Genomic DNA, 23799 nt, shown 5'->3' on the forward strand with positions numbered 1-23799 from the left:
ATTCAGCCCTATCACGATCCACTTATTTTTCATTTTGTCAAGTCTCTTATTACATGGTTCTTTGAATGCCTTACATCTCCTTCAATCCTGGATAAAGAAATACTGCCATATTTTGCAGTGATTGAATTCCTCAACTCTGGCCAGTTTATATAAAAAGAAACTAAATTAGAGTTCAACTGTGAGGTATTTTTTCATGTTCTATTTAAGACTATGACTTCATCCTGACTGTACCTATATCGTAGAGATTTCATTCTGGATTCAGACTCTGCCTTTTCCATTTACTACCATTCTGTGCCTGTTGCCTCAACAGTTAAGCTGGAGAAAGTAAAAGTATGGATCTCATAAGCTTGAGGTGAAGATTAATGAGTTAATACATGTAGGACACTTAAAACAGTGCCTAGGGGCTTCCCTGGTGGCGCAGTGGTTGAGAGTCCGCCTGCCGATGCAGGGGACACGGGCTCATGCCCCGGTCCGGGAAGATCCCACATGCCGCGGAGCGGCTGGGCCCGTGAGCCATGGCCGCTGAGACTGTGCTCCACAACGGGAGAGGCCACAACAGTGAGAGGCCCGTGTACCGCAAAAAAAAAAAAACAAAAAACAGTGCCTAGCAGACTATAAGCCTTCAGTAAGTGTTCAGAACATGGCCACTGTTCTGAATTAGATGATAGCCTTTTCAGTCCAGGGATGCCAGATGAAATGGCTGATTTATATACGACAGGTGTTCTTAGGGAAAATGCAGAGCTTACCTGGGGCCACACACACTCATGTCAGCCATTGGCATTTTGGCATTTATACACCTAAGAGCTGAAGTAGGTTTCAGCCCCCAAAGTTTGACATGCATGTTTTAATTCACCCCCCTCCCCAACTCTCCACCTTTCTTTCGGCCCCACCTGATTTCTGGAAATGTCATCAGGTGAGGGACAGCCTCTTTCCCTTTGCAAATGACCTCTTACCCAGCTTAATAAATAGCTTAACTTTTGGCTAGTGGTAACACATAGCAATTAAATCTGGTTTACTAGATGTAATGTCTACTGTATAACTGTTAGCAGTCCTTGCTTAGGGTGTGTTCCAAAACCTGGAGCCTTACCTTCATCTCCCTTTCTGTCAGGCCAGTAGCGCCTCATAGCAAACCATCCAGAGGAGGTGTATTATTTGCCTTTGCTTCTAGTCAACTGAAAATAATTTAGTTTATCTTTAGTGTGTTTGCTTATTTTTTTTTCCTTAGGTATATTTCCCTTCTATTGTTATGACTAACCAAAACTGATGCAAATTTCTAAATATTCTAAAAATGATTTCTTCCTCTATGCTGTCACTACATCACTAACCTTGGTCCGTGGGCTTTGAGGCAACTGCATTTTTCTTCACTCTTAAAACTTTGTTTTCAGAACAAACTAAATCCACCAGACATATATTGGATGTGACTTTATTTAATACAAATAAAAATTTCAGATCACCCAAGTTGGGTTTTTTTAACCTATTCGCTTGGTGGTCTGAACCATTTAAATCCAGTTTATTTGGTCTAAGTAAGGGACATGCGTTCTAGAAACAGGCTGTATGGTATTCTGGACTCTATTTTCCTTTTTCTGATATTTTTCCGAATCACTTTGGAACTTAGCAATTCCCTGTTCCCTTTAGATATGCTGTTGCTTTTTGTGGAGATGAACTTCATCTCCTGCCACCCTACCAGGGAAGTGCTTTCCTGGAGCTGTGCCTTCCCAAAGCCACCCATTTATGTCTTTCTGCAGGTGGCCCCAGCAGACAGATTGTAGCATTGCTACAATGCTAATGCTCCTTAGCATTCCTTTCAGAAGTCCCTTAGGGATGCACTCTCTCACTGCATCACATAGCCTTCCATAGTGGTTGGGTGAAAGTCAACTGAGCCACTTTCCTAACTAGGATGCAGATTTGTGACAAGGTAGGGAAGAGTCATCCTGAACAAGAAGCAGATATTTACCTGGTCTTTGTCCAAACGGAAACGCTACTGAACCAGAGACTCTGACTGGAATGCCTCTGTTCCCCTTCTACTCCATGTCTCTTCCTTCTCTTTTTCTACGCTTAAATGTGTAGGAAAATGTTCATCCTGATGAACTTGCCCATGTGATCTACCATTTCCTAAATGGTCAGCAAGAAAACGCAAACCTTGAACCTGGCCATCTCTAGCATGAATTGCCATTATTTCTCCTAATGCTCCAGCTGCTCCAGTTTCTCCTGGCCCTTCAGATCCAGTTGCCGTTGTTCCCTCTGGCTCTTCAGTTCCAGCTGCTGGCGCTTCCTCAGGTATTGGTGCTCTGGCACTTGCTCACTTCCCGGCCTTCCAACTCAGACACACTGGGGGAAATTGACTGCTGCTGCTGGATCTGGATCTGGCACTTCTTTTGATTGTTCTCAGAAATTATCTCCAAGAGGGGCTTAGTCCTCCAGCTTGGGGTCTTCTCTTTGGCTTTTGGTCTCTTATTCTGCAAATGTAATTCTGCCATCTTAGCTTCTTTAATGAGTTGTCTAATTTTTTTTGTTCTTAATTCAGTTAATTTTGAGCATTTGTGAATTGCTTAGTAGCATACCGACCACTGACATTTTTCTCTTTGGCAGTTTTACTAATTCATTCCATGTATTCTAATTGCTTTAAACTCTTGGGTTATAAAAACAAAGTAAAAATTATGCCAGCCTTCTGTGATCATGGAATAACGGAAGGAGAGGGACTTTTGAGACCATCTAGTCCAAACTGCCTTATTTTATATTCCGGAAACTCAAGGCCATGAAGGGTAACATGACTTGCTTGGGTCACATAGCTTGTTGGTGGCAAAGCCAGAAGATGTAGATTTCACCTCCGGTGTTTTGACTCCTTTTGGTGCGGGGTTCATTCTGCAGATACCACTGTGGCTACTTGGAAGCTTTCAAGTGAGGAGTATAGTGCCCAATTTCTTAAGTAGTCCTTGTCAAGGAACAGTAGAATCACAGAGCCCCTGGGACTCAGAGAGCCACTTGATCATCAGTTTGTCTTTAGTTTTGTTTTTAAATTAATGATTGGAACAAATTCAGTATCCTAAAGAACATGCCCTAAAAAAACAGGTTCTCAAGCTTTAGTATAACACTGAATAACACAGGTAGAAAGACTCAGGCCTTCCTTGCCTGGACTTGCAACCAGAATCCTACAATGTAGGGACCGGGATATGTGATTTCAAAGTTTTCTAGTTGGTTCTGGTGTGCTTTCTGGATCAGAACCACTGATGTTGAGTCTTAAACCACTGCAGTGTTTCTTAAACGGGAGGGGCATCTATTTAAAAGGTATATTTCTGGGGCTCCCTCCCCAGACCTACTATCCAAGAATTTCTGGGAGTGGAGTTTATCTTTAAGCTCCCTAGTGATTTTTATGTCCATTTAAATATCAAAAAATGCTGATCTGGAAGGTTTTGAGTCAGTAAACAAAAAGCCTAGAGCAGTGGTTTTCATGTCCCTTGGTAAGAAATTGATTTTACCTCATGATTCAACAAGCCAGCATAACTAAATCAAAGTTTCACAGGTCAATATTTATCCTACAGAGTTCAGTGAATGCTGACATTTTCCATCCTAATGCATCTTATTTCATTTTTGTAAAGTAGGTAATGGAAACTATTAATACACGGATTTTTAAACCCCTAGCCCACTGTAGTTTCAAACACCTGAGGATTGGGATGTGCTGTTAATTCTACCTGTCATAGGTTTAAAACTTTTCTGTCGGCCTCCTCTACTTTTCCCAACTCCTCTGGTTAAGCCTTCAACACCTGCTAAGGTTGCTAGCCTATGAGGAAGGTCCACCTCTGTCACAGTCGCACAATGCCACTGTGTACAAAGCAGATTTCCCTTGTTCCCTGGACATGGGAGACCTTGCCAACTCCACAATGCTGCTGCTAATGGCTGTATCAATCACAGGGCAAGTAATAGAAAACTGAACCCCAAGTAAGTGAAGTTATAAGGGGAAAAAAGGGAATTCTACAGGTAGCTTAGTTCGGGTGCTGTTTGATTCTCAAGTCAGACAGTATCGCCTGGATCCCCCGCAAGTCTGTGTCTTCTGGGTTGGCTCCAGATGTGGCCGATTCAGCTGTCTATTCAAGAGGGCAGCAGGCCCAGCTACACACTCCCAAGCTGAGCTGAGAACAGGGACGCTTGCAGACTGAGCACAAATCTCAGTTGGGCTGATTTGACCACATCAGAGCACATCAGAGCCTGATTTGCTCCTCTCCTGAACCGCGCTCACTGGGGACACGATACTGGACCTGGGGGTAGGGTTGAATCTCAGGCCGAGGATAAGGGAGAGTTGACTTCCTAAAGAGAATTAAAGATACAGCTCCCAGCAGCAAGAGGAATGGGTGCTGGGCAGCAAATGCAGGTGTCATTGCTAGGCTATGTATTTCCATGGTCTTCCTCTTTGTGTCCTGTTTCCTTGGTTATGATGAGCCTTGTTTTCTTAAAGTTTTCCCCACCTTTGGGAAGCAGTATAGTGTCCTGAAGCCCCTGATTTAATTCTTATGCAAAGTAGCCCCTGTCAAAATCAAGCACAGGCAAGCCCTCAAGGGAAATGATGCTTTAAGGAATTTAAAAGAATTGGATAAAATTCAGGACAGGAGATAACTGGTTTTTAAATGAAGAGAAAGGAATAGTACAGTTAAGGATCAGCCAAACTAGACAGTAACTGCCAGCACTCACACGTGTAGCGGGCAAGCATGCATAATCTTCCTGGTGCCCTTTAAATAAACTGTGTTTTTAGGAGGCGTCTGAGCACAGTCAGTGCCTAAAAATATCGAGTGACCACTCACAGATTAACAGTTATAAAAGTTAAGTACAATCCTGAAATCTGACAAGTAAAGCTCAGCTGATCCTATTGTTTACCTTTTGCAATTGCTCTGTATACTATTTAATGCATTCTCTTTCTCAAGCCTGCTGCTGTAAAGCAGAACAGAACTTTCTACTAGGGGGATCAGAAAGTGGGTGATAGTTATTTAGTGAAAACAACATCGATCTGTTAAAATGGAGAGTTTTTTTCAATCTAGCATGGAGAAAGAATGGTGACCTTTAAATAATTCTTGGAGCGATTCTGGATTCTAGCCTACTTTGAAAGAGTTTAATGTAAATAAGCATTTTGTACATAAGCGACTGAATCTTATTTTTTCCCCCTCTACTTTGTCATAAACTGCTACCAAGTTTTTCTAAGGTACATGCTTTATACATGGTACGGTGATCCTGGGCTGTGCATTTTGACCTGGAAACTAGCCTGCCTAGCATTTAGATTTTCTCCGCACTCATGTATGCATAGAAAATCCATATCCAAAGCAATTTTTTCATTTTTTTCTATAAAAAAGGATACAAAATCAGCACCCTAAGGTATGTATTGTTCTCCTAACTTGGCCTATAACTTTGCATAAAATCTTCAAATTCTCCCTCATAAATTTATTCTCTCTTCTAACAATATGCCCATTCATTTATAATTTTCTAATTTCTGTCTTTTGAAAGCCGTAGCATTTTAATTGCTTATGGAAACTAATCAGTCTCCTATCCTTGACAGTGATTTCATTAAGATCTGATTTTTTTAAATGAAGTTTTTCATACATATTATTGTATTTTGGTCTATAGTGTGGCTTGACCTAAGAACCCAGTCTACCGTTGAGAGTCTTAGTAAAAGAATTCCAGGAAATAATAACTTTGTCAAGGTAAGAGATCTCTTCAAAAGTATACTATAAAAATGCTTGTTTAACAAAAGAAGTTTGGAGATTTCACCAGGACTTACATCTTACTGCACAATAGTTATTTGATACAATTGATGGAATATTTCTCCACAGATAATTACCTTTCTATGTTCCTTGCCCTGTGGTAGATTGGAGGAATAATATTCCAAGGTAACTAGGCTGGAGGCGATAATAAGGTGTCCCAGTGGCTTAAACCACACTCCTCACGGAGTGCTTCCTATAATTACACTGTGCTTTCCAAATCCTTCTCTTTTTTTTTTTTTTTTTTTTTTTACTGTCCATCAGAGAAAGCTCTGCGTGCTTTTGAGTTTTTAGGCATCTGGATTCAGGGAAAGAAACTAGAAGACACTCCAGCCTTTACTTGAACTCCTCTTCCACTTTCTTCATATGAAGAAGCCAATAAAAAATGCCTAATTTTCAGTCCTTATATAGGTCTCTCTTCAGATAAATGAAGGGAGAGAAAATTTTTGAAACAGGCGAGGTACTTTTCTTAGCAAGGTCAAGGCCAATTTCTCCTACTGTCCAAAAGGAAATTCCAATTTTTTGTTTTTTTGGTTTATTCCCTTTATATTTGTCAGTGGGACTCTTAAATAGCAGTTTCTTGTGGTTCTTGGTTCTGAAGCTAGTGCTCAAATCCCATTAATTGCAGCAGTCTAACAAACCATCCCCTACCGTTACCCACCCAAATAAGCTCAGTCTTGTCCTGAGTATACCCTCACCCATTTCCTATTCTGTTCTCTTGGTCAACCTGCCCAGCCTTCACGCCTACCTCCAGCTGCACTTTGCTTCAAGAGGTGCATGTTTTTCTCTACAAAGCCATTTTAGGCAACTTTTACACCTTCTACTTAAATCATGAAAATGAGATATTTATATGCTACCTCACTATTTGGTTTGTGGGATGACCCTTGGTCCTTCAAATCAAAGAAGCATATTCCCATATGTTATTTCCTTTTATTATTTTTGAGCATTGATCTTTTTTTTTCTAGGAAAGCTAGAAAACTGTGAGTTAAGATTCTTAACTTACAAGGTTGCATTAAAGTGTTAACTTTGGTTTGAGCTTTTTTTTTACTAAACATATCCATGGGAGATGAGAAGGAAAAGGGATCACTTTCTGTAGTTGGGTGATAAATGAGAATAGGGATCAAGAAGGGGAAGATAGTTGCATTATTTTGATGTATGTATTTTCTTAACCACTTTCACCAGCCCTTATAAATATAGTGTTTAATATACTAACAAAAATGAACTGGACCTGATCCATTCTCAAGGAAGATTGATAAGCCCATGTTTCATTTTTACCCTTTAACCTTTATTCAATTCACCCTCCCTTTGTTCAATCTATTTGCTGAATTTAGGCAACTACTTTCTTTTATATATATATACTATTTTTTTTAGTTTATTGAGGTAACATTGGTTTGTAACATCATATAAGTTTCATGTATCCAACATTATATTTCGACTGGCAACTACTTTCTTAAATAGAACAGCTTTGTGTTGCTTTAATCTGGCGTGTCTTTGAGCTCTACTTTATTCTCCACCAATTTTATGTTATTTGAATATGTGTGTTGAAAATGTATTAGATTTTTTACACACATAAATATATTGTTAAGCCTTATATGTTTTAAAACAATCTTCTGGTTGTGGTCATTAGTTTATGAATTGATATTCTCTCTGATTTTCAATAGTTTAAATATCACTTTCATGGAATATAAAATAAAAAGCAGAGTTTTGGGCTAGCTTCTGAATGTAATCCTAACTCATCACAGAAGTTAACATCTGTGTCTTAACTATCTAGATTTCAGGGCATGTGTCGTTTAATTTTCTCTTTACCTTGCTATGTGGATGCTCTTTGAACTGCAAACATACCACTCTGATCTTTGTTCATGAACATGCTTTCCTGTGCCATGAGATAGGAAAAGTATTTTTATCCATAATACTGTAGCATTGCCTTTAGGGCCACTGAATATTTTGTGATTTATTGAGTTTTTTGATTTGGTGTTTTATTTTAAGCTGTTATGAATTTAATTTCCTGGCTGAATTTCATAACTGTTTTTAGTCCAAGACAGGCCTTCCACTTAGCACTTATTTCAGTGCAGTGAAACTTCGTTGGCTCCTTGACAATGTGAGAAAAGTTCAAAAGGCAGTTGAAGAAGATAGAGCTCTTTTTGGGACCGTTGATTCATGGCTTATTTGGGTATGTTTAAATATCGTGTGTGTGGAGAAAATTTTAAAACTGCCTATCTTTTTTCTACAAAGAGTTTCAAACGTTTTAGTTGGCAGCATCATTAAGAAAAGCCATTCAAGAAGCAGCAGAACAGTTCAGACTCCATTTGAGAGGCATTCTTGCCTGCTTCTTCTTGATTTTTTCTTGTCTTATTTCAGCAAAAATGGAGGATGATTACCAAAACCACATCTCATGTCTATTACCTTTAGAATAACTAATTTAGGTAATTAGCAATTAGTAAATTTAAGTAGCCTTTATCTGCTGCCTATCCTACAGTCCCTTGCTGTGTGCACTGGGCTTGGTTCTAGGACCTGCCGTGGATAGTTAGCTGTCTGTATCTGCGGATCATGTAGTACTGTATTATTTATTTTTAAAATCCACGTATAAGTGCACCTGCACAATTCAAATCTGTGTTGCTCAAGGGTCAACTGTACTTCTTTTCCACTAGCCATTTCTTAGAAGAAATTTATTTATTTATTCTATTTTCTACTATTTAACATGATAAAACACCTAGGCTACGTTTGAACATTTGCTTTCAACATCACACAGCTGACTTTTACTTAAGTCACAATATGAAAAATCATAGTGGAAATTTCTGATATCTAACCTTTTTGCCTAAGCTGAACATGGATGAGTAGAAACAAACATTTCCCAGATATCTCTATATCTTAAAAGTACATGTTCGTTCTCTTCGTTCTGTCTCCTCTCTCTCTGTCTCTCTGCCTCTCTCTATCTTTCTCTGTTATTTTTATTAAGGGCATTTTCAAATACACCCAAAAAGCGGAGGGAATAGTGTCATGAACCTCCAGAACAATGAGTCAGCTACAATAATCAGCTGTGGCCAAACTTGTTTCAACTCTACTCACTCTTTCTCCCCATGGATAATTTAAAGCAAATGCCAGACATATAATTTCATTTGTAAACACTTCTCTAAGTATGTGATTATCTTTTCCAACATTCAGGGGAGCTTCAAGGGAAAACTGCCCCTATTCTCACTTGCCAGATCCACAGAGCAGATCTTTCAAACCCTCTATCAGGAAGTAACGCCTTCTCCAGCCCTCCCTGTGCTTGGCCAGGGCATGCTGTGCATTGTGCTCATGGCCAGCAGTTTTCATACGTGTCGGTCACGGTTGAAATAATTCTGACAGTAACTCTCACAATTGCCTGGAGCCAGACTAAGACAAGATGTGGAACTGTGAGCTGCCGTTTCTCCACTTTTGTTCCTTTCTTACTTCTCATTGCTTCTACATAAAAGGAAGCAGAAGCAGTTCAGGTACAAGGGTATTAACATTAGAGAGTTTAAAACTCTGCTTTCAGGATATGTGCTTGGGTCACTGCAGGCACAGCCCAGTGAGAATTGTTATTCCAAAACATGGACGTGCACGCACACGCGCGCACACACACACGCACACGCAACAAGAACAACAACAGCAACACAGGGTTCAGTAAGATCCTAAGAGGCAGGCATTTCAATGTATTTTACTTTGCCAAATTTAATAAGACTGCATCTTCCAAAGATAAGAGGATGAAAACAAAAACTGAATTTTTTCTTTAACCATCAATTAGCTAGAACTGCTGTCCAGTATGGTAGCCACTTCGCCACATATGGCTATTGAGCACTTGAAATGTGGCGGATCTGAATTGAGATGTGCATGAGTGTAAAATATACACTGTATTTCAAAGAGTTAGTACAAAAAATAGAAGGTAAAATGTCTCAGTACTAATTTTTTATATTGAAAGGATATTTTGGATACATTGGATTAAATAAAGTATATAGTATTATTAATTTCACCTGCTTCTTTATATTTTTTAAATGTAGCTACTAGAAAAATTCAAGTACATATGTGGCTCAGTGTGGTTCAATTACATTATATTTCTATTGGACACTGCTGAAAACTGAAAAATTAAGTAATTGAAATGTTCCATTCTCCTGCCTTATGTGCTCTGCAAATGATTATGGCTCTTGACAAAGTGTAAATTAAATTGCAAATAAGTACAGATTTAACATGTCCTTTTCATTCTGTCCAGAGCTTGACAGGAGGAGCCAGTGGAGGTGTCCATTGTACAGATGTAACAAATGCAAGCAGGACGATGCTTTTCAACATCCATTCTTTGGAATGGGATAAAGAGCTCTGCGAGTGAGTTGTGTTTTGCCCTAAGAATAGTTTTCCAAGTTTGTTGCCTATTTATAACCTAAATCTTACTATTTTCAGATGTCAGTGGAGCACCAAACTTTAACTGTTGATATTTCAACTACAATATACAAGTCTATGTTGTATATTCTTTTAAAACAGACTATTTTTTTTTTTTTGCGGTACATGGGCCTCTTACTGTTGTGGCCTCTCCCGTTGCGGAGCACAGGCTCCGGACACGCAGGCTCAGCAGCCATGGCTCACGGGCCTAGCCACTCCGCGGCATGTGGGATCTTCCCAGACCAGGGCACGAACCCGCGTCCCCTGCATCGGCAGGCGGACTCTCAACCACTGCGCCACCAGGGAAGCCCCAGCCTATTATTTTTTTTTGGTAACATCTTTATTGCAGTATAATTGCTTTACAATGGTGTGTTAGTTTCTGCTTTATAACAAAGTGAATCAGTTATACATATACATATGCTCCCATATCTCTTCCCTCTTGTGTCTCTCTCCCTCCCACCCTCCCTATTCCACACCTCCAGGTGGTCACAAACCACCTAGCTGATCTCCCTGTGCTATGTGGCTGCTTCCCACTAGCTATCTATTTTACGTTTGGTAGTGTATATATGTCCATGCCATTCTCTCACTTTGTCACAGCTTACCCTTCCCCCTCCCCATATCCTCAAGTCCATTCTCTAGTAGGTCTGTGTCTTTATTCCCATCTTACCCCTAGGTTCTTCATGGCCATTTTTTGTTTGTTTGTTTGTTTTCTTAGATTCCATATATATATGTTAGCATACGGTATTTGTTTTTCTCTTTCTGACTTACTTCACTCTGTATGACAGACTCTAGGTCCATCCACCTCACTACAAATAACTCAATTTCATTTCTTTTTATGGCTGAGTAATATTCCATTGTATATATCTGCCACATCTTCTTTATCCATTCATCCGATGATGGACACTTAGGTTGCTTCCATCTCCTGGCTATTGTAAATAGAGCTGCAATGAACATTGTGGTGCATGACTCTTTGAATTATGGTTTTCTCAGGGTATATGCCCAGTAATGGGATTGCTGGGTCGTATGGTAGTTCTATTTGTAGTTTTCAAGGAACCTCCATACCGTTCTCCATAGTGGCTGTATCAATTTACATTCCCACCAGCAGTGCAAGAGCGTTCCCTTTTCTCCACACCCTCTCCAGCATTTATTGTTTCTAGATTTTTTGATGATGGCCATTCTGACCTGTGTGAGATGATATCTCATTGTAGTTTTGATTTGCATTTCTCTAATGATTAATGATGTTGAGCGTTCTTTCATGTGTTTGTTGGCAATCTGTATATCTTCTTTGGAGAAATGTCTGTTTAGGTCTTCTGCCCATTTTTGGATTGGGCTGTTTGTTTTTTTGATATTGAGCTGCATGAGCTGCTCGTAAATTTTGGTGATTAATCCTTTGTCCGTTGTTTCATTTGCAAATATTTTCTCCCATTCTGAGGGTTGTCTTTTCGTCTTGTTTATGGTTTCCTTTGCTGTGCAAAAGCTTTGAAGTTTCATTAGGTCCCATTTGTTTATTTTTGTTTTTATTTCCATTTCTCTAGGAGGTGAGTCTAAAATGATCTTGCTGTGATTTATGTCATAGAGTGTTCTGCCTATGTTTTCCTCTAAGAGTTTGATAGTTTGATAGTGTCTGGCCTTACATTTAGGTCTTTAATCCATTTTATTGCATATATAATAAATAGGCCAAATTAAGTAATTGTCTTGCTTATTTTTCAAGGAAAATTAGGTTCCTCTATAAAAGTACTTTGGTTTTTGTGTGCTTTTTATTTTGTATTGATTTGTTTGTATAAAGTTAGAGTGTTAAATACCCAAGCATACTGCTGGCTTATTTATTTGTTACTATTTAATTGTACACTAAAATACGTTCGTTTTTAATTGTTGTTTACATGCCTTTACATTCATATAAATGTTTCTAGATGTTTATTTAAAATAGGTTTATATACCCAATCTTATTGTTTTTTAGATTTTTTGAAATTCCAATGAAAATTCTTCCAAATGTCCGGAGTTCTTCTGAGATCTATGGCCTAATGGTAAAAATAATAATAATAATAATAATAATAATAATTTTTATCTTAAAAAAGGCTTCACTATTCAGAATTCAAAAGTCAATTGTGTTACGTTTTATATTTTGAGACCTGTACATTTTGTGAATGTTGACAGTATGTAAAATAAGAATTTAGTATTGTTTAAATAGTTTTATAACTTAAAATTCTTGAGTACTTCTTACCAGTTTATATTTTATATAAACTTTATATAAAACTATATAAAATCTTTATCTATTATAAACTTTATTTTCTTTTCTTTGAGTATTTTAAAGTATTATTGAGATAAGCTAACTACAGAGGGTGGTAACGGAATGTTTCAGCCAGTTTATTCTTTTAATCCAAATAACTGTTTAGTAGTTGTGATGCCTGCTTTTAATTTATGGGAAGGTCTCTTCACATTTTAGTGGTGTTCTTTTTCCTGTTGAATCTCCTTTAATGGCCAAACCACATCTCATATTAGATTCTTTGTCAGCCTGAGCAAAACTTTAGCAAAGAAACTGAAAGCAAAGAGCTGTTCTGATTTGTGATTGCTGATTAAACTGGTTTTCATCATGGACATTTTTACTGTTGCTTTCATTGAAACCCACAGAAAAAGTAGGCTAAGCAAAAAGTACACTTAGCATTACTGAGTATCTCTGATTACACATCAGGGATGAAAACCTCTAGGAGCATTTGAACTGGTGTTTAAGCTCAAAAAAACTAGAATTTATGGTAAAGATTAAGAAAAGTCTTAGATTAATTGCCAAAAAATAATGTTTTGACATTTCATGAAAAACATTAGAAACTCTACTTATAGACTTAATAATAATAGAGTACAACACTCAGTGTTCTGGATAAAGCTTAAGCAAGAATTCTTAAATGTTTCATTTATAATAAAGCCCTTTAAGGCAAAATGGAATTTTTTAAGGGAAGCATAGTCGTTGCTTATCTACAATTTAAAAGTGCTTTGATAATTTCATAGCTACCTATACACTGACTTGGGTCAGAGAAAAAAAAAATTTTCTTGAGAAACAGTTTCAGAGGATGGTTAAAAAAACATTTAACTGGCCTAGTTTTCTCTTGCATTTAAAATATTATGCTTCTGTCCCCCTCTCTCCCCTTGCTGACTATAGAAAATCTCTCATAGTCTGGTGAGTAGGTTGCCCACCAATTATGCTACCCATTCATTTGGAAAAGATACAGTGCATTTCCATTTAGTTTTAGATAAGCAGAAGTCCATTTACTAAGTAGATTAATCTAGAACCTTCCATGACCCTCCAAATTATTATAAGCTCTAGTCAAGCTTTAGGTATTTTTAAAATGTAACGTTATTTATTTTTAAGTCTTCCATAAGGCTGAGGAAGACTAAGGTAGTTTTCTGGAATGAGAAATTCTGATGGTCCCTATTACAAAGTACAGTTGTGATGTGCTTTGGGCTTTAGCACAATAGGGAAAGTAGGTGTAGTTTTTGATGTCCTAAACATCTATCTTAAATGATATCTTGCCCAACCTTTCAGACCAGTTAGTTGGAAATGCACTGTCACTTTTTCTGCATGCTTCACCAGAGGATATTCCCAGGAATCCTCCGGAGACCCCCCTCCCTGTGAAGAAAAAAGAGCGCTTTCCGTGCCTGACTGCACATAGTAGATTCTGCTGGTAGTTTGATAATAACTTCAATAGTATAAGCAAAGACTTCTTTCAGTATTTAAATACATTAAGATATCTAGTCTGTAGGTTTCCTGATTCACTTTCAGCCCTTCACTTATTATCCAGGTTCAGATTTTCTAAGAATTTATACAGTAAATAAAAGACAGGTCTTGGATTAACCCCAAAGCATGAAAGAAATAAAATGTTATCCACTAGCTAGAGGGTATTTTTTATTTTGTAAAGGGTTTCCACACATATGCTATTATTTCCTTATCATAGCCATGTGAGGTGGCTTCTGTTCTTACCCTCACTGTCACAGATAAGGAACCTGAAGCTCCCAGAGGCCAGGAGACGGGCTTACAAATGGCAGACTGAGGGGTCGGGCAAAAGCTTTAGTTTGGTGCTCTTCTAATACATCACAGGTACTTCAGGGATCATATTCCTTTCCCCTAATTCCTTAATATCAGTACAAATTGCTTTGTATTCGTGTAAGTTGTTTGGGTTTTTTTTCACAATTAAGTTTGGTAAAGTCCACAGTCACTTAAATCTCATTTTTTTCCCTAGAATGCTGGCAATACTTGATCAAAGTCAAAACCACTATTCATGGCATAAATTAGCTCTTGCTTATCAAAACTTGAAGAATGATGTTGGCTATGAACAAATAATACCCAATACCTGAACCCTCTCTTGTTTCTTACTTATCTTCAGAGCAGTTTGGGTAGGAAGAACCGTTGGTAAAATACAGCCTTTCAAAACAAACATGTTCCATGCTGGTTTAATAGCTATTTATATGTTCATTTTAAAGGATGTGTTAGTCTTTTCTTAGTAACAACAATAATAGCAAAGAGCTAATGGCCTTTGGCATGCATATAAGCCCAGGCCCATTTTGTAGATAAATAAATTGAGGCATAGAGAAGTTTCAGTGGCCTGCTCAGTGACTAACTAACTAACCAGGAGTAGAACCTGCGTTTCCTGACTCTCAGTCCAGTGTTTCACGTCCATGTCTCTTCTTGTCATTCTAGGAATATTTCTAGTATCTCTCTCTGAACCACTCATGTAGTTGAAACACTTGCTTTGTCTTGTCTGCCCACATGCTCTGGCATGTTGCTATTCGTGTTCATTCCTGTTGCAGTTACGTTAGTAGAGCCAAATTTGTGATTATTCATAATCCTTTTTTAAAATTTTATTAGAAAGCTGGGGCCTTGGAAGGTGTACCAATATCTGGGGTAAGTTTCATCACCAAACATCTCCCTGCTACCCGCCCCCTTCCATGTTATGGCTTTCCTTAATCAATCTTCCTCCTTCCTTAACTATGGAAAATAAGTAAGAGCAGCAGAATTGGCTAATTCTTGTTTCACTGTGACACAGTGTAGGCTATTGAGAATTTTTTCTGAATAAATTAATTCTAACTCTCCCTTCCTGTACCTGTTTGCAGTGTTAACACATGGGAAAATGGCCAAATGGAGGCAATACAAAGAACATAAGACAGTTCATTCCTTCGTAAATAAAGGGGAAAATAAATCTTACGGCTCTCCTAGAAAGGAAATGAACAATATTGTCTTAGTCAGTGTTCTTTATTGTCATGTATACTTTCAGTGTTTGGGGGACCAATCTGCTGCATTGGTGGGACAAATGTGCTTCCAGGATGGACAAGCCAAAAACACGTGAGTTATAAGAAACAGACCTGAAAACCAATGGTATTTTGTTTGTTTTTCCCTTTGGTGTTTTGAATGAGGAAATGCTTTTGAAGTTCATCCAGGCTGAAAATTAATAGCTTAAGAGTTCCAGTACAGATATATACACTTTTCGCCATTTGTTTTTCTTCATCTGCTTCACATAGAATTCACTATACCATATGTAAACAAACTGATGAGGCTTGTGAAAACCTTAACGTATAAAGTTCAGTACCTTTTCCATCCAGAAACTAAATGTTGGTTTAAAGTATTCTTGCCTCGGGACTTCCCTAGCGGTCCAGCGGTTAAGACTTTGAGCTTCCACTTCCAATTTTCAACATGGTGTTCCTGCCCTAGACTTTCTCCCTAATTATAAAGTCATATTTTTGTGGGATTTTCAATGTTATTTCCCTGGCACTGTGCTTTCTCCCCGTCATCTGGAGTTTCTCCTTCGACAAGAAGCAGAAGGAATGGCGGAAGCAGAGATTTGGTGCATTTTTCTCCTAATCTCATCTTCTTACTACTCATACGTGCAGTCCGTAACAAGCCCCATATTTAAGAATGATAAGATTTCTCCCACTTTAGGCTGGGAAAGATTCTCAGAGAGGTTAAGCTAGTAAGTGAGAGCAGCAGTCTTTGCACCCAGATCCAGCTGATTCAATTCAGCTGGGGTACTTTACCTCTGTACTTTACTGTCCTCCGTGTGGAAAAGAGTTCCATAGACCTGACAGGAGACTATCTACGTTTAAGTGTTTTTTTCTTAGGAATTTTCTAATTCTCTCATTAATGTTAACTTCAGTGGTTACGTTCTTCTTTTGTCAATAATGGAATGTCTTTACGTTTTAGATTAAGTGTTCTTGTACTCTAGTAGGGTCAGAAGTCCTCATGCAAAAGTGTGACATCATTTGTGTGAGAGTTTTCTGGGGAGGGAAGATGGGAAAATTCTTTGCAGGTCATGATATCCTGAGGTTACCATCAAAGAGTGTTTGAGTCAGCGTGCGTCTGGAAACATATTCTTTGAATTCTGGGTCGCAGGTAGCTGAGTCAGGAGTCAGAGAAACGACAGAAATGGTAGAAAAGTAAGCTGTCCCCTCCGCCCCCTTCTTTTGTCCTCTGCCAGCCACCCTAATGCTAGTAAATCAGATGCTATCTCTCTTTGTCAAGTACCTAACACTACAGAGCACATGGGAGGCACCCAATAAAGTTGCCAGATTTTCCCTCTCTTTATACTCCCCTCCCCCTTAAGCATTATCAGCCAAGTCCTGAAATGATGAATTTAAGTTAGGGAGGGCTTGCTGAGTACTTCTGCAGCCATTGCAGGTTGTCAGAGGGGAATAATAGCAAATTGTAAGATCTCTGGGCTCATGTTTCTCTTCCTGAGGGGAAAGAACACAAATATACAGTTCATCATATTATAAATCAGAACTTATGTGCCATCAAAAACTTGGAAGTACTGCTGTTGGGTTTCAAAGGGAGGGGAGAAAAATCACAAAAGATTGTTAGTAATGAGATGTTTTGAAGACTGAGCAATATTGGTGAATGCATGGAACACTGAACCAACATGCAAACGGGGAAATGGAAGACATTATTTAGAGAATGTGGAGAACATTTGGGTAGGGAAGTGGTTGTGGGAAAATAAGGCTAGGGTAGCGGTGTGAAACCCTAAACTTCAGACTGAGGATTTTTTTCTTGAAGGCAGTGGGACACTTCTGAAGGTTTGTGGGCTGCTGTTCAGAGATGACTGGAGCTGTTCATTAATGATATGGCAGTCCTGGGTTAAAGTGGGGAGAGACTAGTGGCAAAGAGGACACGGAGGAGGCCACCATGGCATCTCAGTAACAAGGACAAGGACTAAGAAGGATGAGGACTGAGGGAGGCGTGGGTGGATGTCCATGGCGCTACACAGGGACAAGAGACAGGAAGCAGGTATGGAGTCTAGTCCCATGGGCCCAGTGGTTAGATTTAGCCAAAGTAGGGAATGGGTCCAAGTAGAAGAATTTCTGTTTGGGACACGTTGGCAGTACTGGTAGACTGTACATTACACACATACGGTAATAGGGAATGAACTTAGTATAAAAGTAAGGGATTTTGAGTTGTCCATATTTAGAGGTGATTTTTGAAGCGATAAGAATAGATAAATTACCATGAAAAAGTATATAGGTAGAGGAGATATTTAGAAGGAAGAGATGAAGGGATGTAGAAGTCAGACAAATAGAATGTAGTTAGTCATTAAAGTGGAGATCCAGTGTAGAGCTGTTTAAGAGAGGGGCTTGGTCAGCAGTGCAAAATAGTACAAATAGGTCATGGAGGCTGAGAATGAGAACAGACCATTGTACATAGAAATCAGGTCTTCAGTGGTGACCTCCAAGAATGAAGTTTTAGTACAATGCTCAAGATGGAAGCCAGGTTGCAAGTGGTCAAAAGAGATGCGGGTAGGTAGAGAATAGAGACAGCGAGGCAGAATGTGCTTTGCAAAAAGGCAACTATTCTGGAACGGGAAGTGAAGTACGTAGTTCGTTAGGTTAACAGGATCATGCCAAGTTTGGGGAATTTTGTTTGTGTTTTTAAGTTACGTTTGTGTTTTAAGTGCTTCCTCTCCCCAGAGGCCCTAAGTGTAATAAAGGAGTCCTCCTGCCTCTTTCACAGCTTCGGCCAGGGCCACTCACGCTCCCCCTGTGTGCCATCTTTGTTTGGCCCACTTCTCCGTGGAGAATAGCAAACAACCTTTACCTTTCCAGAGCTTAGAAAAGTCAGACGTCTTTCTGGGATGTTTGAGGTAGGATTGGTAGACCATATAAATGCTGAAAACCCCGTATAGGTTTGATGACTGGGAAGAAAAAAATAGTAAAATTTAAGAGGAAAATAATTGCCTGTACACTGTTTTGAAAGCTGTGGCCTAAATGTAGCAAGGAGGTCTCTTCATATATTGATAATACTCATTAATTACTTATCAAGTATATACAAACTTAAGAATTCACTTTTATTAAGTACCTTAAGCCTCTGCGTCAGTTTCATACTTTAAGACTCGTGCACTACCATTCAGTATACAGAGTGTTTATATGGGACTAAATCAGTACAGATTTCTCCTTTAAATAGTGTGGAACAGAAAATTAACTTCCATTTTTACAAATATTTATTAAAGGAGATCGACTTAAAATATATAGCTTTTTCAGCATCACAGAAGTAAAAAGGCGTAGCGATTTATGTCTTTGAATTCGTAAATATATTATTACCCATACCTAGTGTTACTTGACTGGTGTCTTTGAAAACTTAGATATTCATGAATCCCATGCAGGCCGACAATCAAGCAGAAGAGATAGACAGTCTTGGGCTAATTCTTATTCACAACAGTGGTGCCTGGAAAAATGTTTATCAGAAAAAATTGCCCTGGCTTTCTATTTGCTCCACAAGACAAACCCAGCTGGTGGGGTCTGTTGGCTTAGCACTGACTGGTAGCAGCATCTGCTGAGATCCCGCTGCCCATCCCTAGGCAAAGCCTGTGGGGAGGGAATCCCAAACAGGGCAGGCAGGACAGCTGTGGAGAGCCAAGGATGATAGTCACAGCCAACTGATTTGAAAACTGTTGCCATGTGACCCTTACTGATATCAGTTTGGGCTGCTTATCTGCCTGGCACAAGTCAAAACCACTCACTCATGCCCAAGCGCCAGATTTGTTGCAGAGTCCAAAGCTTTTGCTGATAAGGCTGTCACAAAATAAATTCAGTTCTTCCACGGCAGCTGTGTTACGTGGCTATGACTCTGCCACCAGTGTTAGTAGAACGCCCTGTCCCGCGCAGAGAATGGGGAAAGTAGACCAGCACTAGCTTTTCCCTCCGGACCCCTCCTTTTCCCAAAGTCCACCTACACTTTCCTGTACCCTGGACCTACCCCCTCTCCATGCCAGAAGTTTATGACTGTGCTAATGATGGAGCTAGGCTGGCCCGCCCCATTGCTGAATGCCTGTTAGTCATGATGCTTCACTCCATGGGGATTAGTAGCAATGTAAGTGTGACAGAATTTAGGATTTATTGTAACTCAGTGCTATTTTATAAACATGGCCCTAAGTGCCAAATACTATACTTGCATTTTTCCATTAGGATTGCACTAAGTACATTTTCTTCTAGACTGTCCTTTAAAACATTATTCCAAAGAGTCTCTGATGTTTGTTAGCTTTTAGAACTTTTCTAAAACTTTAATATAAATTACTTTTATTGTTCTAAGTTAAATGTTAGTTTTGTATTATTAATGTTTCATCATTTACTTTTAATAAAATTGTCCTACTGTTCATTTTCCCCCAACTATAGGTATGGAACAGGCTGTTTCTTACTATGTAATACAGGCCGTAAGGTTGGTTTTTTTCAAATTAAAAGATTAGTGAAAGTCTCCTTTAACTTCATATAAATAATACTTGAGCATAATTTGCTATTAAGTTACTTTTGAGTCAGGAGCTTTTATTTAATTTTTATCAGGGTTTAATTTAGAGCTCAGTAAAAATGATGAAAATCACTACATTTGAATGGTTCTTGTAAGAACCATTTTAGGTTCTTTGAATTTTACCTGTGTGTTTTTAATTGTGTTAGTGGGATATCTACGCTAGGACCGTGTCAGATTCTTAATGCAAATCTAATTTGGAACGAGGGATAAACTTTTTGTACTGTTTAAGTGTACTGTTCTTAATACTGGTAATTTTGACTTTTAAGATCTGTTTTCTAAATTGTTATATTTATTGAATTATGTTGTAACTAGATCATTTTTGCTTTAAAAATATTCTAATGCTATCTTTTTGTTTTCCTGACTAATGAAATCTTTTTCTCTTTCCTACAGTGTGTATTTTCTGAACATGGCCTTCTGACCACAGTGGCTTACAAACTCGGCAGAGACAAACCAGTGTATTATGCATTAGAAGTAAGTACATTTCATTCAGTATAGATAATGTGACAAACATTCAAAGCTAATGAAAACCACAGTGTTGTCTGTAAGAATGAGAAGCAACTCCTCATCTGTTACAATTTTATGACATTGCAACAATTCAGTCACATCTTTATTTTTATTATTTATTTATTTATTTTTGGCTGCATCGTGTCTCCGTTGCTGCACGCAGGCTTTCTCTGGTTGCAGCGAGTGGGGGGCTACTCTTTGTTGTGGTGCGCAGGCTTCTCATTGCGGTGGCTTCTCTTGTTGCGGAGCATGGGCTCTAGGCGCGCGGGCTTCAGTAGTTGTGGCACACGGGCTCAATAGTTGTGGTACATGGGCTCAGTAGTTGTGGTGCACGGGCTCAGTAGTTGTGGCACATGGGCTCAGTAGTTGTGGCACATGGGCTCAGTAGTTGTGGCACATGGGCTTAGTTGCTCCGTGGTATGTGGGGTCTTCCCGAACCAGGGATCAAACCCGTGTTCCCTGCACTGGCAGGTGAATTCTCAACCACTGAGCCACCAGGGAAGTCCCCAGTCACATCTTTAGGCTCCACTTCCAATTCTAGTTCTCTTGCTATTTCTACTTACTTCCTAGAAATAGTGTTGAACCTCTCAAAGTCATCCATGAGGGTTGGAATGAACTTCTTCTAAACTCCTGTTAATGTTATAATTTTGACCTCTTCCCATGAATCACAAATGTTCTTAATGGCATCTAGAATGGTGAATCCTTTCTAGTAGGTTTTCAGTGTACTTTGCCCAGAATAGATCCATCAAAGGAATCACTATCTTGACAGCTCTAGCCATACAAGATGTATTTCTTAAACAATAAGACTTGAAATTCAAAATTACTCCTTGATCTATGGGCTACAGAATGTACGTTGCATTAGCAGGCAGGAAAACAACACGAGTCTCATTGTACATCTCCATCAGAGCTCTTGTGTGACCAGGTGCATTGTCAATGAGTGGTCATATTTTGGAGGGAATCCTCTTCTGAGCATTAGGTCTCCACAGAGGGTTTTAACTATTCAGTAAATCATGTTGTGAACAGATGTGCTGTCATCCAGGCTTTCTTGTTCCATTTATACAGCACAGGCAGAGTAGATTTAGCATAATTCATTCTTAAGGACCCTAGGATTTTCAGAATGGTAAATGAGCATTGGCTTCAACTTAAAGTCACCAGTTGCGTTAGCCCCTAACAAGAGAGTCAGCCTGTCCTCTGAAGCTTTGAAGCCAGGCATTGACTTATTTTCTCTAGCTATGAAAGTTTCAGATATATCTTCTTCCAGTATAAGGCTGTGTCATCTACATTGAAAATCTGTTGTTTAGTGTGGCCCCCTTCATTAATGAAGGTGTCTTAGCTAGATCTTCTGAATTACTTCCTGTGGCCTCTACATCAGCACTTACTGCTTTACCTTGTACTTTTACGTTACAGAGACAGTTTCTTTCCTTAAACTTCATGAACCAACCTCTGCTAGTTCCAATCATTTTTTCTGAAGCTTCCTAACGTCTCTCAGCCTTCACAGAATTAAAGAGAGTTAGGGCCTTGCTCTGGATTAGGCTTTGGCTTAAGGGAATGTTGTAGCTGGTTTGATCTTCTATCCAGACCACTCAAACTTTCTCCATATCAGCAACAAGGCTATTTCACTTCTTTATCATTTGTGTGTGCACTGGAGTATCACTTTTAATTTACTTCAGGAACTTTTCCTTTGCATTCACAACTTGGCTAACCATTTGGAGCAAGAGGCCGAGCTTTCAGCCTAGCTCAGCTTTAGATGTTCCTTCCTCACTAAATTTAATTATTTCTGTCTAGCTTTTGATTTAAAGTGAGAGACATGCGACTTTTCCTTTCACTTGAACACTTAGAGGCCATTACAGGGTTATTAATTGGCCTAATTTCGTTATTGTTCTGTCTCAGGGAATAGGGAGACCTGAGGAGAGGGAGAGAGATGGGGAACGGCCACTTGGTGGAACAGTCAGAACACACACATTTATCATTAAGTTCGCCGTCTTATATAGGCACAGTTTACGGCACCCCAAAACAATTACAGTAGCAACACCAAAAATCACTGATCTCAGATCACCGTAAACAACTATAATAATAAAAGTTTGAAAAAATGCGAGAATTACCAAAATGTGCCACAGAAACACAAAGTAGTGAGCAAATGCTGTTAGAAAAATGGCACCAATAGACTTGCTCTGTGCAGGGTTACCACAAACCTTCAATTTGTAAAAAACACAGTACCTGTGAAGCACAATAAAATGACGTATCCCCACTGTGGGATTTGTGCCTCCGTGACTAGAAACACTGTTTCTGCTACTCTAGCCTGAGTGTTCATTAATTTAGTCTAATAACCTCATCATATCACTGGCTCCAGGAACATATATTAAAATACCTAGCTGTTTTTCAAATGAATTATTATCAAGCCAAGTCGATGCCATTTTGTATTTGCACAGACGATCTTTTGTTAATCTAAATTGAGGTCTTTGTTTCTTCCTGTTAAATTTCAGGATAGTAATTTCAGCCTGTTCTGACACAATCTGAATGCTTTTTCGCTCTTCACACTGTTCCTCTTCCAGTTTTGTCTCATCTGGAGACTGGTAAGCTTTATGATTTCAGTTTTTTTGTTTTGTTTTGTTTTGCGATACGCGGGCCTCTCACTGTGGTGGCCTCTCCCGTTGCGGAGCACAGGCTCCAGACGCGCAGGCTCAGCGGCCATGGCTCACGGGCCCAGCCGCCCCGCGGCATGTGGGATCTTCCCGGACCGGGGCACGAACCCGTGTCCCCTGCATCGGCAGGCGGACTCTCAACCACTGCGCCACCAGGGAAGCCCCATGTGATTTCGTTTTGATTCATGTAATTTTTTTTTTTTAGTTTCATAGAATTTTAAAGCAGAGAGGGGCAGTGGATTAGATGACAACAGGCTTTGCTACACCCTGCTATCCCCTTGTTTTATACATGAAGAAGACAAGTGAAATTGGAGTCATTTGGCCAAGGTAGCTTGACAACTAGTAAGTAGCCAATCCTTGGTGCAAATCCCAGTTATTGGGCATCAAAGTCTAGATGCCTAGGCTGCTCCACTGTGCCATCTCCTTCCTTGTAAATCTGAGTATTCAGGGCTCCAGTCGACCAAGTCCACTGTTCTTTTCACTGCATCTCCCATATGTCACACCCTTCTACTAACCTAGCAACTTGGCCACAACACACACACACTAGTATATTAACAGCAATAGATAGAATCTTTTTTCTTTTCCGAATTCTTTTCAGTTAACAAACATTTTGTAAAATTAAGAAAATCAAAAAAGAGTGCAGAGAATAAAGTTAGGTGGGCAAAACTTTTTCTCAGTGAATTCATGCAAATTCCACCTGGTCACACTGCTTCCTTTTTGGGTTAAAGTGCTTACGAAGCAGATATTT

At 39.2% G+C, this 23799-nt stretch overlaps 1 protein-coding gene across 6 annotated transcripts in view; it reads left to right on the plus strand.

Moving 5' to 3' along the window:
* Positions 1-23799, plus strand: part of GK (glycerol kinase) — a 71200-nt gene that overhangs the window by 23429 nt on the left and 23972 nt on the right. For 3 of the 6 annotated variants that reach the window (XM_082610420.1, XM_082610421.1, XM_082610424.1), the window contains exons 5-14: positions 2194-2277; positions 5608-5684; positions 7774-7911; positions 9970-10079; positions 12091-12157; positions 13285-13302; positions 14989-15024; positions 15395-15462; positions 19776-19818; positions 20296-20376. In XM_082610420.1, the coding sequence (XP_082466546.1) occupies positions 2194-2277; positions 5608-5684; positions 7774-7911; positions 9970-10079; positions 12091-12157; positions 13285-13302; positions 14989-15024; positions 15395-15462; positions 19776-19818; positions 20296-20376 (722 nt within the window). The remainder of the gene's footprint in view (positions 1-2193; positions 2278-5607; positions 5685-7773; positions 7912-9969; positions 10080-12090; positions 12158-13284; positions 13303-14988; positions 15025-15394; positions 15463-19775; positions 19819-20295; positions 20377-23799) is intronic. The other 3 variants (XM_082610423.1, XM_082610422.1, XM_082610425.1) reach the window with 3 other exon arrangements.

The sequence above is a fragment of the Mesoplodon mirus genome, assembly GCF_964341445.2.
Source record: "Mesoplodon mirus genome assembly, chromosome: X".
Classification (NCBI taxonomy): domain Eukaryota; kingdom Metazoa; phylum Chordata; class Mammalia; order Artiodactyla; family Ziphiidae; genus Mesoplodon; species Mesoplodon mirus.